Here is a 15614-nt window from a genome sequence, read left to right on the forward strand (position 1 = left end):
TTGACAATATTAACTTCCCATTCTGCAAATTAAGATTCCTTCTGATTCCAACCTTGTTCAGCATTTACAACTTCAGTACTTTACTCATTATTTAATAGCCACTTCTTCAAGTAGTTTCTATTTCACTTCATATCATGTCTACTTGGATCAAATTAGGTGGCCTACACTTTCAGTATCTTACAGTGAAATGTACTACATTCTATTTTGATTGGTGGTTATCGTTTGTTCCAGTCCAGGGTAAACAATAGCCATCGATCAGAAATTAATGTAGCTTATTCCAGACTTTATCCAAGTAAATACAAGCTAACAAAGAAACTTCAAGCTGAATATGCTGAGGGGATACAAAAATAAGCATGGAATCAGCTAGCTGGCCAATTTCAAACTGCAAGTTAGTCATGTTGGTAATCTGTATAGGGGGAATAAGTGTTAATATTTTTTCATTGACATAAACAATTGCCCATGGTCACTGCAGTAGTTTTGCATCTGCAGGAAGTACAGTGTGAGAGATTCAGTTGTCAGTCATCTCCAGTCTTGAACTGGGACCTGTTTTTGATGCGATTTTCCATGCACAAATTGCAATATTTTTTCTGTTTTTAATCCAACACCACCTTACAAATTTAGGTGATGACATGAAATTGGTCATTAGATTTTTTTAAAGTATTTATGCAATGCAAAACAAAGGTGTGATAACCAAGTTCAGTCCTGCATTTGAAGCAGCCTGAAATGGCACAAAAATGTTAGGTAAAACAGAATCAACTACATCTAGCAGGTAGTCTCTTTGGAAGCATTTTTGTTATTATGTCAAGGATTAGAATGGCTGATGTTAAATCTACGTCTGTTGTAGTTGGCATACAGGAAATACCATCAACATGATGACACATCTTAAACATCACCATCCTACCAATGACAATCCCTCTAAAGATGATAAGATGGGACTGAGTAAATCACATAGTCTGACATCCAGAAGTCAGGCATATAATATTTTCCAATTTTCAAATATTTTTTAAAAAAGCCAGGCAAGTGCTTATTTTCATGTCATAATCACTTTATGTACCTTTATCTGGCCATTTGTGATCTCCAGGTGTACTGAATGCTTATTTCAAACTCTGTCATGATACATGTACATATCGATACAAAAGGTGTATCATTTTGTGCCTAATTTGTGGATATGTACAAACACAACAAAGTCATTGGTATCTTGGGCTTTCACCAAAGTAACCATAACAAAAACTGAAGGAAATAGTGATTCACAGGGATAAATTTTTTGGCCTCTACCTTAATTTAATTTGATGATGCATTTATCTTTACTTTTAAGGAACTTACATGTATAAAGACTTGTTAACATCTCTACCTTTTATTTTGTAGGATTACAATTATTTCTAATGTTTTACGTTAAAATTTTTGAAACTTAACTTCGAATTAGCACTATATCACGAGCATTGTCCTGATATCCAGTTAAATTCTATACATACATACATACATACATACATACATACATACATACATACATACATACGTTGTTGCACCTTGCTTGAACTATTCAGGGGATATTTTATGCACCTCCATCCCCTATAAGGATCAAGATAATTCTTTAGGGAATTTGCTGCTTGGGGTGAGAAAATATCTCATACATTAACTCAAGGTGCGACTCTTCATATACATATTAATTTGGTCATGGAAAATACATAATTTGCACAAGGCATTTCTTTTTCATTGATGTTTCAATACAAGATTAATAAAACTCCTAATCTGATCTTCACATAGAATATAGAAATGTGTTCACGAATACAAAAACCCTGCCATGATGACCTAAACACAAAAGTTACCGACACTTACAGATGGATACAGACAGATGGACAGACTAGGAAAACACCTGACATTCCATCTAACATTCATGGCAGGGCATTCAAAGTTCCTGCCCTTATCACGCACAATTTATCAAGAAGAATCTATGTTGGTGCCAATGACTACCTCAATAAAAGGCAATCAAAGATTCCAAATGATAATTCAGCTGAATTAAATATAAATAATCAATTCAGCAATAATACATTTCAAAAGCATATCCTGCCATTCACAAGCTTATAGTGCAAGTCCTAGTGTACTGTATTTTAAGGCTTATTTAACGATAAGACACTCTCCTGTTTTCAAGAGACAAGACTGCAGAAGCACCTAATTTAGCATCAATTACCGTATATTCTCGCATTTAAGTCACATAATTTAGGAAAAATTAAAGGCCTGGAAGAAGGGGGGTGTTCAGCTTATCTGCGGGCCAATGTCTAAACTTGATATTTTTTAGATCTTTTTGTTGACTACTGTAATGGCTGTAAATCTTGGGACACGAAACAGTAATTTTTTCCATGTCCAAAGACATAGGAATGTAAAAAAATAACTTTCAGTGACCCAACATTTATTAAACTGTTATAAAGTACTATGATTGATTTGGTTATTATTTTGCATGTGTATATTTTCTGATTTCTCCAACATGAAATGAAATAAAGGTAAATCAAGACTTCATAATTCACGAGCCAGTTGAGTTTACACAGGAGACCAGGCTGAACTATAATGTACAGTACTTGAACAGTGCAAAGCGTCACTTAAATCCTTATTTATTCCCAAACATATTAGATGCAGATTTTGCTTTATTCACTGTTTCAAACAAATTGCATTCTTCCAGATAAGATTTCAGCTAGTCCTTAATAGCTGCTTCATTTACGCTGAATCACGTGCTAACGAGTTACTCATTTTCAATGATATAAGTGATCCTACAAATTGAGGTAATATTTTTAAAAAAGGTATGCACGTTTAATTGTACAAGGTACATAACCAGAATAATTTACATGTTCAGGAAGAGTGGTAATAATAAAGGATAAAATTCTCATATAGATCAATTAAGATCAAGATCAATCAATTTTAGTTTTGTGTTTTGGCTGAACAAACATAATGACTTTCCACACAATGGAAAGCTTGATGTTTCTGCATCTCCTATGTTGATAGTAGGTAAATTTGTCTTTCATTTTGCAACAGCAGTACAGGCCAGTTAATCATTAAAACCCTGAAACTGGCTTGTGTTAAGAGGGTATTTTGACCAGCAACTATATCAGTACATTGATGTTTAATTGCCTATTATTCCATAATATTAGCACGATTACCGTAATTTTGTAAAACAAGGTGTAAGACATACCTAAATTTTCAAAAGCCAAGTAGGGAGAAAAAAAAAAGAGATTGGGACCTAAAATCAGGAGGTTTCTTGTAGCATTTATAAACCCCTGTTTTCTTCCTGGTCCAGTATGCATGAAATTCGCAAAGACTCGCCATTTCTCCCTGTCACGCGCCCTATTTTCCCCCAGGTCATACCCTATTTTCATATTCTGGAAAGCCGTGGTCAAACTGCAAAATACCTAACATAATAATCGTGAGTTCTCTGCAAAAAATCAGATATGAAATCAAGAGGTAGCCATGGAGTGACCCCAAAAATTGGGAGTTTTTTTTTCTTCCTCCTGGCGTGAAAGTTGACGGTATGGTGTAAGGTTGATTATATCAAAGCAAACTACAACTCAGCTTTTAAGGTATTAGCATAATTTTCGAAGCATTATTTCTAAAACTTCATTATTGTATTTTGGAATATCATTAAAGTTTAGCGCAATGGTGCGCATGATTCGACTCCAAGGGATGTGCTTAATTCTGCACGCAATGAAACCTACAATGTACATGTGGTGGTGTCATTATATAAATACGTTCAGTAGCCTAATTGCGAGCATTGAATCGAACCGTACTGTTGTTCACTGTGTTGTCATACTGGGATTACATTTTTAATAAGTTAGGTATTTACAATTTCAAAGCAAAGTAAAAACCTAATTACCGGTGCACTGATATAAAATGTCCAATGCAATAATGCATAAACAAAAAATAATCGAATCAAAAGGGAGAGGTAGTGTAACAGCAATTCGCGATTGCTAAAAACTTGTCATCATTCAATCAGATTATACACAAATCTAAATTAGGAAGAAACAGTAAGTAAACAGAAAATTAAATAAATTACTTAAGATAAGTAAACATGTAATTTTTGTTAAATATAAGTTTGCCTAAATAAACACATTTAGAACTTACCTCATGCATCTTGAGATGTTTCAGATTTATGGGTTGGCTTTTAGGTGGGTCATGCACTTTTAAGAGTTTATAGCTGTTCATTTTTTTTGGGGGGGGGTGTCAGTTTATATATGAGTATATACGTTATTAGTTTCAACAGTAGAATAAAATACTGACCAATAATGGATGAAGATGAAACTCAAGTGGAACACAGAAATGCTAAAGCATATCCCATTGCTGTAAAAGCAAATACTGAAACATGGCCATGCTTCGAAGCCAAATTTGGCAATTACTCAGCAAATTTAATCACCAAGCCGAAGCTAGAAAGAACATTTGTCTTTTCTTCATGCCCTGAATGGAAAACCAATAATTATCCATTCATGGGTGCAAACTTTCAGGGAAATATGTCCAAATGATCAGCATCTGAATGATCTGAAAGCAAAGTATTTCACTGCAACTAAAAGCCATGAATTTCACACACAATGATCATCTGTGCAGACAATGGTATGATTCTCTAATTGACAGGTGTTTTATAGTTCACCAACATGATGTGGAGGGTTGGAATTCTCCTGTCACAATACACTATGGCTGTCAGCCTGGGCAGGATTCAATCCTTCACCCTCATCATGGCCAGTACAGGCAACGGGATGATTGATAGGTGTTTTATGGCTCATCAAGACAACTGAAATAAAACATCTTGTCATAACACAATGTGTTGGCCAGCCTAACCTGGTCTGGGCAGGGTTAAATTCTGCACATTTCTATTGGCATATCTGAAATGCTACTACTGGTTCACTGTGGCCAGTGCAACCAATGGGATTATCACCATCATGATTCACAATACAATAAAATATACAAATACTGTCTAGTTTCTGGTATATACATTTTCTATTCATCTGCAAAGGGATTCAATAGTGAGTACAGCTTGAGTGGCACAAAGGGTCACTAGTGATAGTATTTCTTATGATAATTCATACCAATAAATCTGCAGTGATACACTTCACCAAAAGGGACCCAGAATACACCACTCCCTCGATAATTTGCGAACCAGCTTATAACGCGGTGTCAGGCATGGATCCCATTTTTTAAAACCGAAAATACCACAAAACCTTATCCCTATTTGTTGAACTTGAAGAAAATCGCGATCAAAATTGGTAATGAAAACTTTGATGTATCGCTCGTTTTATGGTTGAAAACGGTAGATAGGACCTGGAAATTTTAATCAACACTATGAAATATCAAAATTGAAAATAGCTCATACAATTTTTTACATTTTCTTTCCAACGACATTCCTAGTACACTGCAATTAACGATACGTCAGGAAATTTCAATCAATGAAAATGTCACACACCGAGTGAAGGCAGTACTTTAATAAATAAATACAAATTAAATAAAATTTTTATCAATTGAAATTTGTGTTCTAATTCCATCTTTTAGTTCCTTTTAAGTGTAATCATCATAAATGTAATGTGTCCTCTTGTAATTAAACGTAAAATGTGTCAATCTACCGTAACAGCTATGTCCGCGAGCGTTTCTCTGAGAACCTAATTAAGTGCTGACCATGTTTTGATAACTGACTTGTGGAAGTATTTGTTGCATTGTTGCACTGAATTAAAAGCTGGCCCCCTTTGTATTATCACGTTAATTATGTCTTTTGAATAATAAAAAAAGAGGTGGCATAAAAGAAAAGTTAAAGGGCACAAATATCGGACTAACTTAAAATCTAGCGGCCTCGGTCATATAAACTCACTTCATTTGATCAATCGAACACTGTAATAAACGTTATTGTGTATGTAACAGAAACTACCTTAAATTAACAGACTCTTTTATAACTGTGATCAAAGATAAGAAGGCAGCTTAGCAAAATGAATACTTCGTAAAATACAGAGCTTGATTTCACAGATATGGACCATTTGTAAGCAAGCAAGTTTCAGAGAATTCTTGAACTGGCATTTAGAGATATCCTCAGCGATGATACGAAATTTCATTATTACTTCCAATGAAATTACGACATTAACATTGTACTAATTGAACAATAAAAAATTGAGTTTCGACATAGATGTGTCACGAAATAAATGTAGTGTATTTTAAAAAAAAAAGGAATCTTGTTTGGTGGTGTATCAACAGCTAGTTTAGTTCCCAAATTATGGACTACCGATTTGGCAAGATACTATTAAACTCCACTACAGGAACCAGACTCATCAAGAAAACAAAAAGCAGTGACGTAATACACAGATTTTTAGTGTACACGTGATGGTTGTTCAAACCAGTTGGAATGATGTTTCATATGTTGGATATTTTGAAGAAAAGAATGTTATTTAAACAGAATAACGTAAACAACTTCATTAGAAACAAAGCATTATTAAAAATTATTATTGTGATTGTAAAATGAGGATTCAGTCATTAAACAGCCCAGTTCCCTAACGCTGCTCCCCCCCCCACCAACAGCGATTTTTTCAATTTTTGGAGGTCCCTCGGTAACTCACGCCTTACTTATAGTGCGGTCTATGTTTGTGGACCCGGTTGTGCATGAGTTATCGAGGGAGCGGTGTATGCTGTTTGCATTAAATGTTTCACCATTATATTTGCTGTGAAATCGGATAAGAGATGAGCATTGAAAATTGCTGCAAACCTTGAATATAAAAAATTGGACTAACATCTCTCTCTTCAACAAAGTAATATTGTACAAATATTTACAAACCACTTAATTTTGGAATGGATGATTATGATTTTTGACATACGAAAACGGACAGCTTTAAAAGAAAAATCAACATTTCCATGCAATCTAGAATAATTTCTTTTGCAGAGACTAAGAATCTGAATGTACTGGAATGCAAAAAATCTTCAAGGTATAACTTGATGGAAGTCAGCATGTGCATAACATCACTAAAAGTTGGTCAGTCACAAATGTTTAGGCATTAACACTGCAACTTGGAGCGGTATACCCAAAAATCTGAATTAAACTAAATTCACTTATTTTGGGTTAACTCTGTCTTTTTGAAGGCAACAATTGGTGTTGCATTAACAAAACTGACAAGAATACTACATATTCAAAGTACACAAAACACTGGCTTAATTCTGTTTAAGTAAAGAATTGATCTGGATCTTTGTTCTTCTTTCAACTGTTAAATAAAATGAAAATGTTATAGCCTGCTGGAATAAATCTTAAATGAACTATTTTCTTGAGAAGATTCTGAATCAGCAGCGAAACATTTAAAAAAGGAAGTGAGAAAAAAATCTATACATCACAATACATATTTAGAAAAATAAAATAATCATTGCAAAAAGTGAACCACACAAAAACAGCACCAAGTGCTGCTTGCAAGAACACTGGTTAAATGAAATTAAATCTCAACAATGGGCCAAATTTTCAATCTCATATCATTCTTAATGAAAGTTAACTGACCTGGTTTCTGTCAGCAATATACTTGCTCATCCATGGTGCCAGTTTCCATTTCAGATACCACACTGCTAAAACAAAGCCGACGGCATGGGAAAATGTATGATCAAGAACCACAATTTCTTTAGATAGGAGGTAAGCAACTCCTCCCCAAATAAAAATGTACGGCCCTGCAAGGGAAAGAAAGACAAATTGAGTTGGTTCACAAAAGAGTGGGAAAAGAATCATTGGTACAAATAAGTAAACGTCTTTTGTTAATTAAGGCAAAAACTGGCCACATGAATTGAACAAAACTTTCATGCAGAATAAAATAAATTTAGCATTAAGAGCAAGTAACTGATTTTTGACATTGTCATGAAAATATTTAATATGTACATGTAGACTGAATCACTAAGCAGGGTCAAACAAATTGTAGCTATACATTAATGAGTGTGTAAAGGGGTGAAAGTGTGTATATGACCTAGGTTCACACTAATATGAAGTTTTTCACAGCCACTTTCAGTACATCATCATAATTTATAAGTCATTATTATTGACATTTTGTTTCTAAGTGAACATAATATGAAGTTACAATCGATCTATGAAGTTTTCAAGATTTAAATAAAAAAGATAAACCTTTTTAACAGTGTTACTGAATTCAATTTACAAGAATCAGATTATACCAAATATCTGAAAAAAATATTTAAAACAACTCTGAACAAGAAGTTCAAGTCAGTGATCTCTGTCATGTTCATTATTTTATTTAAAGATGTACATTAGTTTCCACAGTGAAAATCAATACAGTGCTTATTAAAACTAGTAGGTCAGACAATGTTCCCCACTTGACATCTGTCAAATAGTTTCCACAGTGAAAATCAACACAGTGCTTATTAAAACTAGTAGGTCAGACAATGTTTCCCACTTGACATCTGTCTAATAGTTTCCTCAGTGAAAATCAATACAGTGCTTATTAAAACTAGTAGGTGTGAGAATGCTCCCCACTTGACATTTGTCAAATAGTTTCCTCAGTGAAAATCAATACAGTGCTTATTAAAACTAGTAGGTCTGAGAATGCTCCCCACTCTGCCAAATAGCCAAACACATAAACAGTTGGCCATGAAATCTGTGTCAACAGGATGTTTTCTGCTGAAATTTTTTCCAGCTTTTTGTGTGGATATGTCATGAATACAACTGTTTAACCATTTCTCAACTTTTTGTACCTCTTTCCTTATTTGATGGTACATAATCATTCATTCAATAGTGAAACATCTTTAAGCCTAGGGCATTCTATCAAAGTTGTTTTAATTTTGTTGAGCAATTACTTTCAGATTAAGCTGACGTGTTGTAAGAAATGGCAGACATATTTCATGGTGGATCAGATTAATTTGTTTAAAATATCAGGGCCTTTAAGCCTAGATGATTTTGATGAGAATCACACAATGGAATAACCATATAATTAAACAAAATGCTCATTCACTATAATAAAATAAACAACCACCAACAACTACATTTGTTTATTGTCAACATAATGGCAGAGAAAACAAATGTGCAAAACAGCTGCTGTTGTGATTTTAAGTTATCAGTTTGCACATGAAATGAACATGTCAGGAACAAAGATAACAAACCATGCTGATCACTGAACTAGGTTATTAGTTTGCTCATGAGCATCTATCTTCAAAGGGTAAATGTATCAATCTACATGTATTTCGAATGACTTTTTGTGACCATCTGAGAAAAAACATTACTTTGATGATTAATACAAAGTAGTTTAAATTAAAGATACAACATCTTAATGCTATCTCTTTCTCTCTCTGACACACATACTGTATCTAAGACTAACATACATGTATGACCATGCATACAGATCTGTTATTAAGTGCATGATTGCATCTTCTTTTCTTCACAACATATAGAAGTTCTGTATAAGAATGGACTTGACTTTGCCATCATCTTTATCTTTTTGGAACAGTATCTGATAAGTAAGCTTTTTTCAATATTTCAATATGTATATCAACTGCCTAAACTATCCTTTTTCAATTTTAAAAATCCCTCACCATCTTATAATCCTGTAATTAGATATCAGAAGAAATAACAAATCATATTAATGAGAACTCATGCATGGGTGATGAATGTGACTTGTTATTAATTTCTGGTCAACATTTATTGTTCTTTTCAATGCAGGGACAACAATATCACTGTATTAGCACAACTAGCACTGCAGGTTCTGATGGATTGTTGTCATGAACGTTGGTAAAAATTATGGTCATCATCTTAAGATGTGCATACTAACAAATCAATATGTTCTCACGACAAGTTTTGTCCGAGTTACTGTCATTGCAGCTGAATGCAATGCAATACAGAATCTTATGAAAACAATCTGTCCTGCAGTACCTGATGTAAAACCTCATACAGATTATAGTAATCATTTAAGATGCACATACTGACAAATCCTTGTGCTGTGATCTTTTCTTGCATTTTAAGAGACCCTGCCCTCTTCTGCTTTTTAAGCCAGATCCACTGCACAAGATATGTCTTGCGAATGCATCTCAGCTCTAATGCTAATATAAATATACTACATATTCTTGCAATTTTACTGAAATGCTGTGAAACTTAGTACATAATAAGGTCTTGAAGACATATATGTAGAATGACCCATCATTATACTCGCATTACAGTAGTCCCCCTCTTAAACGGCCCCCCTGACCAGCAGCCACCCGCTCCTTACGGCCAGAATCCGTTGGCACCAACGAGTTTGTGTTCAAAAGTACCCCTTGCGAAAGGCCACCCGGCTAACGCGACCAGTGGCCAGCATTTTAGTGCAATACTATAAAATTTACCCCTCACAAGCAGCCGCATTTTATTTGAAAATGTATCCAGAACCAGTATTTTATTCATAACGTGTGTTAAGTAATCCGATTTCTGTTTCCCCGATGTCAGGTTTTCGTTACTGAAAGAAGTGTTGAGTAAAGTACATTTACCACTAAGGTTAATATTATATCATTTACGCCTCACGAGAAGCCGAATTTATTCCATAAAAACCGAGAAAGACTCAACTTTTAATCCATACAAAAGGGTATGTACATGTAATCCAATTAGCCTTACTGCTGTGTTATCATAAGATGTCCGGTTTAGTCACTGATAATTGTTAAAATTACAATTATTGAACAGTAGTAACAGCTGAGAAGTGGCAGTATCGATGTACAATACCCAAGTCAGCAGGAAAATGGTTTGGTAGCCTTTATGGCTTCCCTTAGTATGATGTTGAGTTTGTTCACTTTGATAATCAGTGGCTATTACTACTGACAATAATTGTCAAAATTACGAATCCTAACGGCCGCGAGGTCAAATCTGCGTGATGTTAATGGTACATATCGAAGCCGTTTTGGCTTCTCTCACTTAGTGTAAAATAATGTATAAAAACAATAGGGTACAAGACTGCGACTAACGAATCACGTGACAAGATCAGAAAAATAATGTCGGGAAGACTCAGATAAACAATATTGTGAAATATAATGAAACAATTCTGCAGAAGTGGGAAGGTGAAATGGATGGAGAAAGGAAGATTGTTTGAGCCAGGAGACGTTTGTATCCTGATTTGAATGACAAGAAAAAGCAACAATTTTGTCAGCTGAATTGGGATATGACGAATTTAATGCAAGTAACGGATGGTTGCAGAGATTTCAAGTCCAACACAATATCAAGTGTTCTGTCCTTAGTGGAGAATCAGCTGATGTTAATAATGAAGTTGTCGAAGATTGGAACAAAAGACTAAACGATATATGCAGGGGATATGACAGCAAGGATATTTTTAATGTGACGAGACTGGTTTGTTTTTTTAGACTGTTACCAACAAAGTGACAGATGATGTGAACTGTAACATAATTATAAAGACAGTTTTAAAACTATATCAATGGTTATTCATAGCCTTCTTTTGAAAATGATGACATGGTTTGTTTTACATTTATTTCACATCATGCATGTGATTTTTTTAATTAAAATATTAAATATTTAAAATTAAATGTACTTGTGACTTTCTTCATATGTATTTACTATTCGCAATTGTCATCCCCCTCTAGAAAGGCCACCCAATTCCTCTGGCTTATACTTCAATGTTTTGCATTCCTGCACATTTCATTGAGTTTCTTCATGACATCACAGGTAGAAGCAACAGAGCTGTCACAGTAAGTAATTCAGTTTAACTTTTTGTCAGGTAATAATCTGACATTACTTTTACAAATTCTTTTGGCAATATGTATCACAATATGTCAGGCCCTGTGACATGTAACATATCATGACACCCCAGATAATACACAATACTAAATATGATATGCAAAATCAAAACATTTCATTGTGCAAAACTTCTTTTAAAAAATCTGCATTTCATATCCTGCAAACATGTCCAGGAATGAAATGTCAGCCATTTCAAAACAAAAGCTTTTTGCCACTTACTTTTGTTTGTGAGCTGAAGCTGTTTTCCAACAAATATTCAATACATTACAAAATTTAAAATTCACAAAGTGTAAACTTGTATCCAATTAAACTAAAAAACAGCTTTCACTACAACACTGAGTGAAACTGTTTTCTACCGCCTTTCTTTCTAATCAACAACAGAAAACACTGAGTGCTGCTGGAGGGTTAATACTACTTTTGAAGCATAAAAATTAAGGAATGTGACATTGGAAAGTATTTCCAGACATACAATTTTTAAGGACTGTCCAATATGTGCAATAAATTTCAATGACCAAATTTATTACAGATCACGATGCATCAAGTTTTATCAGATATAATACTTCTAAAATAACAAATTATGGATAAATTATGAAACCATTATCTTTAAGTAAATCATGAAAAACACCTGGGTCTATCAGTAACTTTCATATTCCCTTAAAAGAAAAAAAACAAACATGTCTCGCTACCTCATAATGCTGGTTAGGAAAAACAAAAACTAAAAAAGTGTTCATGTAACAAGGACACACCAATACTGTGCCTGAAATAATCTAAATGTAAACCATAGCCAAGGTGTAATGGTGTAATGGATGGACAGATAACGGTAATGATACGTTTTCCAATTTGACATGACGAAGCTTAAAAAAGTTGTTTACATGCCTGTGACTCCAGTCTTAGGGTACAGCCATTGAAAAAATTCATCTGGAATAAAGCCCAGTCTAACTTTGCCAGCTTCTTCACGCTGCTTTGGGGGAGGATAATTGACCATGTCTCTCTCAGGGCCATAGAAGACTTTGTTAATTTGTGCCCATCTCTCATGCTGGGGCAAATTGTCATCAGGATCAGTCGAAGCTGGAGACGGAGCTTCTGGCTTGGACTGGGCTGGAGTTTTAGTTGATGCACCTGCCACTGGCACAACTCTGACAAAATAAAACAAGGTTACAACTATTGATTCTATAGTAGAAAATAATTCACAAAATTCTCAATGGTCCCTCCAGAATAACATCTTGTCCTCTAATTGTGCTATGATTCATAAGATTTTCAAGAACTTAAAAACCTGTTGCATAATTTTAACCTTGTTGCCATCATATTCTGGTTAAAATCAAGACATAAGAAATCTGAGTAGCATAGATAAAAGCTGATGTTGTGATGACCCTTGGAATTCCATGCAAACTTATTTTCAATATCTTATCAAATAAAAGCACTGAATTTTGCATTGGCAAGTTTATCACTTCTGCAGTATGAAAGCTGCAAATTCTAAATCAAAAGGAGAACCGAATACATCCTCATGTTATTGCATGTTCGATCTACTAATCCCAATGAGACGAGCAAGATTTACATCAGTTATAACTGTATGAAAATACCCATTAAATTAAAATATAAATTCTTCCAAGCTTGACATTAGTTAGATAAATTGCAAGTGGCTGCACCATGCAAATTAGGTGCATAATACAGGACATCTAAAATGTTCGACAGGCCTTTCATGCTGAAATTACGAAAGGCCTTCTGTGACTAGGGCATTTGAAGAATAAATCTCATGACGTATGAGCTGAATTCTTAGGTCATGCAAAATATCTCTGATTAGACATATATAAAGACCCTGTATTAAGACAAAATCAATTAGCTTTGTTGCTCAACCATTAATTCTTTTATCTTAATTCGAAAGAGATTCTCACCAGTCTTAGCTTCATTAGGGTATCAATCAAGACAAACATTTGAGCCAATTAAATATTATATCTTTCTTTCCTTCTTTTCAAGTTATCTAATGGTTCATTATCTGAGTGATTTATGATCCTGATTGATTTTGGATCCTGATTTCTCTGGCCCAAATTTCACTTGCTCTACTTTAAATATCTGAAATATGATGTATAATGAAAGTTCAATTTCATGCAGCATATTCACCCTATTTACCCACCCAATGAGGAACCTAGGCTTGATGGGAAGTGACACTACCCAACCTTTAGTTTTATAAACTTCTGACAAATACATTTAATTAATAAAGATTTCTTTGATGATAACAACCACTCATTACTCTGAAAAGTTTAACTGACTGCCCCCCCACCCCACATGCCAATTATGGAAGAAATAATTGATGGAGTGAAGCCTTGTCTATTTTGGGCACTCTTCCAATAGAAATTCTTCACCGAGTGAAGCCTTGTTAATTTTATGCTGTCATGCTATGGAAATACTTGGCTGAGTGAAGCTTTGTTAATTTTATGCTGTCATGCAATGGAAATACTTGATTTTGTGAAGCCTTGCTAAATTTATGCTGTCTTGCAATAAAAATAATTCCACGAAGCAAATTCAATGTGTGTCTTGAGACTAATTTAGCTTCTTGTTAACTAATATAAAAATAATGGAAACAAAATTATCTGAATTATTGAGATTCACTGCAAAGTCTGTAACTTTGCCAATAAATAGTAATGTACTGAATCAACCATCTGCAAACAGATAACCTCACAAATTACTGCATTTAAGCATGGTTATGGAGAATTATGTATTCTTACATGACCAACCAATTTCAACTGGTCTGACACATGATGACACCTGTTAAAAAACATCAGAACCAATGAACTAATTACTGGTTTATTATTTATTATACAAAAAAACAGGTTCTTTTCCTAAGTGAAAAAGGGGTGTTCTCCCTTTCAACTTACACATAAAGGGGATTCCCTTAGATGATGGAGACTGGGAGTTGGGAAATGGGGTACTTTGTGTGCTTTGTGTAAAATCATTTAATTTTCAATGTGTTTTTTAAATAAAAGAATTCAGCATGAATCCTGCAATCAATTATACCAAAGGAGACCCTGTAACAATACTTAATTGTCTTAAAACAAATCATGTAAGAATAATTACTACAGCAGTTTGCTAACAGTTTCAAACTACCATTGTCTGGCTTGAAATTAGGATTTTTCTTCACTAATCCATTGGATCACCTGATCACTAAATTACAATTTTACTGATCACACCTATATTTCATTAATCCTCCAAAAACAGAACCCAAGTCAGTACAGTTGCTAAATCAACATTTACAATTCATTAACATCAACTCAAAACAACAATAATTGTATTTCACAAACTAGACTCACTGAAAGTTACAAGTCAGTATTCATTTTATGTGTCTGATTCATCTTCAAATCTCTGGCCCTATATCTGATTCATCTTCAGATATAGGTGTCTAAAGCCAAGTCTCTGGCCTTCTGTTTCCTGTATCTGATCAGTGCTCAAAGAAAATATTTTTCAGACAGATCCAGGGCTGGTGATTTAAATTCACAAGCCCTGACTAAATTCCACAAGTTCCGGACTAAAATTTCTGCATCCCAAAAATTTCGCCCTTTTTTATATTGTCACACAGCGCTAAAAAAGCTATAATTTGAATATAAATTCAATAGGATTCAAAGGGGTTTGAATGTGTGACATTAGTGTTCATCGCTAAGGAATGGCTGAGCCTGGTGTTCAAACTTCTCTGCTATGGATAGTTTTATATAGGCTCCAATCATGACTGGTTACACATGCAACTAGTATATATTGAAAGTGGAGGGGTTTTTCTTGCATTTTTGTTAAGATTACTGAAAACTGTGTTTTCTCAAAACATGACTCTGCCAGGGTTTGGGAGCACAAAATCATATTTTTAGCATGACATGCATAGCTGCCAACCTTCCAGGCTCACAATTAGTGAAAATAAGGATACAAAGTCATGAAT

The 15614-nt window shown here is 34.3% G+C and overlaps 1 protein-coding gene across 1 annotated transcript in view; it reads right to left on the bottom strand.

The window, feature by feature from the left end:
- LOC149773627 (ATP synthase subunit b, mitochondrial-like) overlaps positions 1 to 15614 on the bottom strand; it is a 45093-nt gene that overhangs the window by 15553 nt on the left and 13926 nt on the right. Inside the window, exons 3-4 of the mRNA XM_089946353.1 lie at positions 12572 to 12831; positions 7493 to 7656 (exon numbers count right to left, since the gene is read on the bottom strand). Of these exons, the coding sequence (XP_089802479.1) occupies positions 7493 to 7656; positions 12572 to 12831 (424 nt within the window). The remainder of the gene's footprint in view (positions 1 to 7492; positions 7657 to 12571; positions 12832 to 15614) is intronic.

This window comes from Sinohyriopsis cumingii, unplaced genomic scaffold, assembly GCF_028554795.1.
Source record: "Sinohyriopsis cumingii isolate HCF-2022 unplaced genomic scaffold, ASM2855479v2 utg000624l, whole genome shotgun sequence".
NCBI classification, from domain to species: Eukaryota; Metazoa; Mollusca; class Bivalvia; order Unionida; family Unionidae; genus Sinohyriopsis; species Sinohyriopsis cumingii.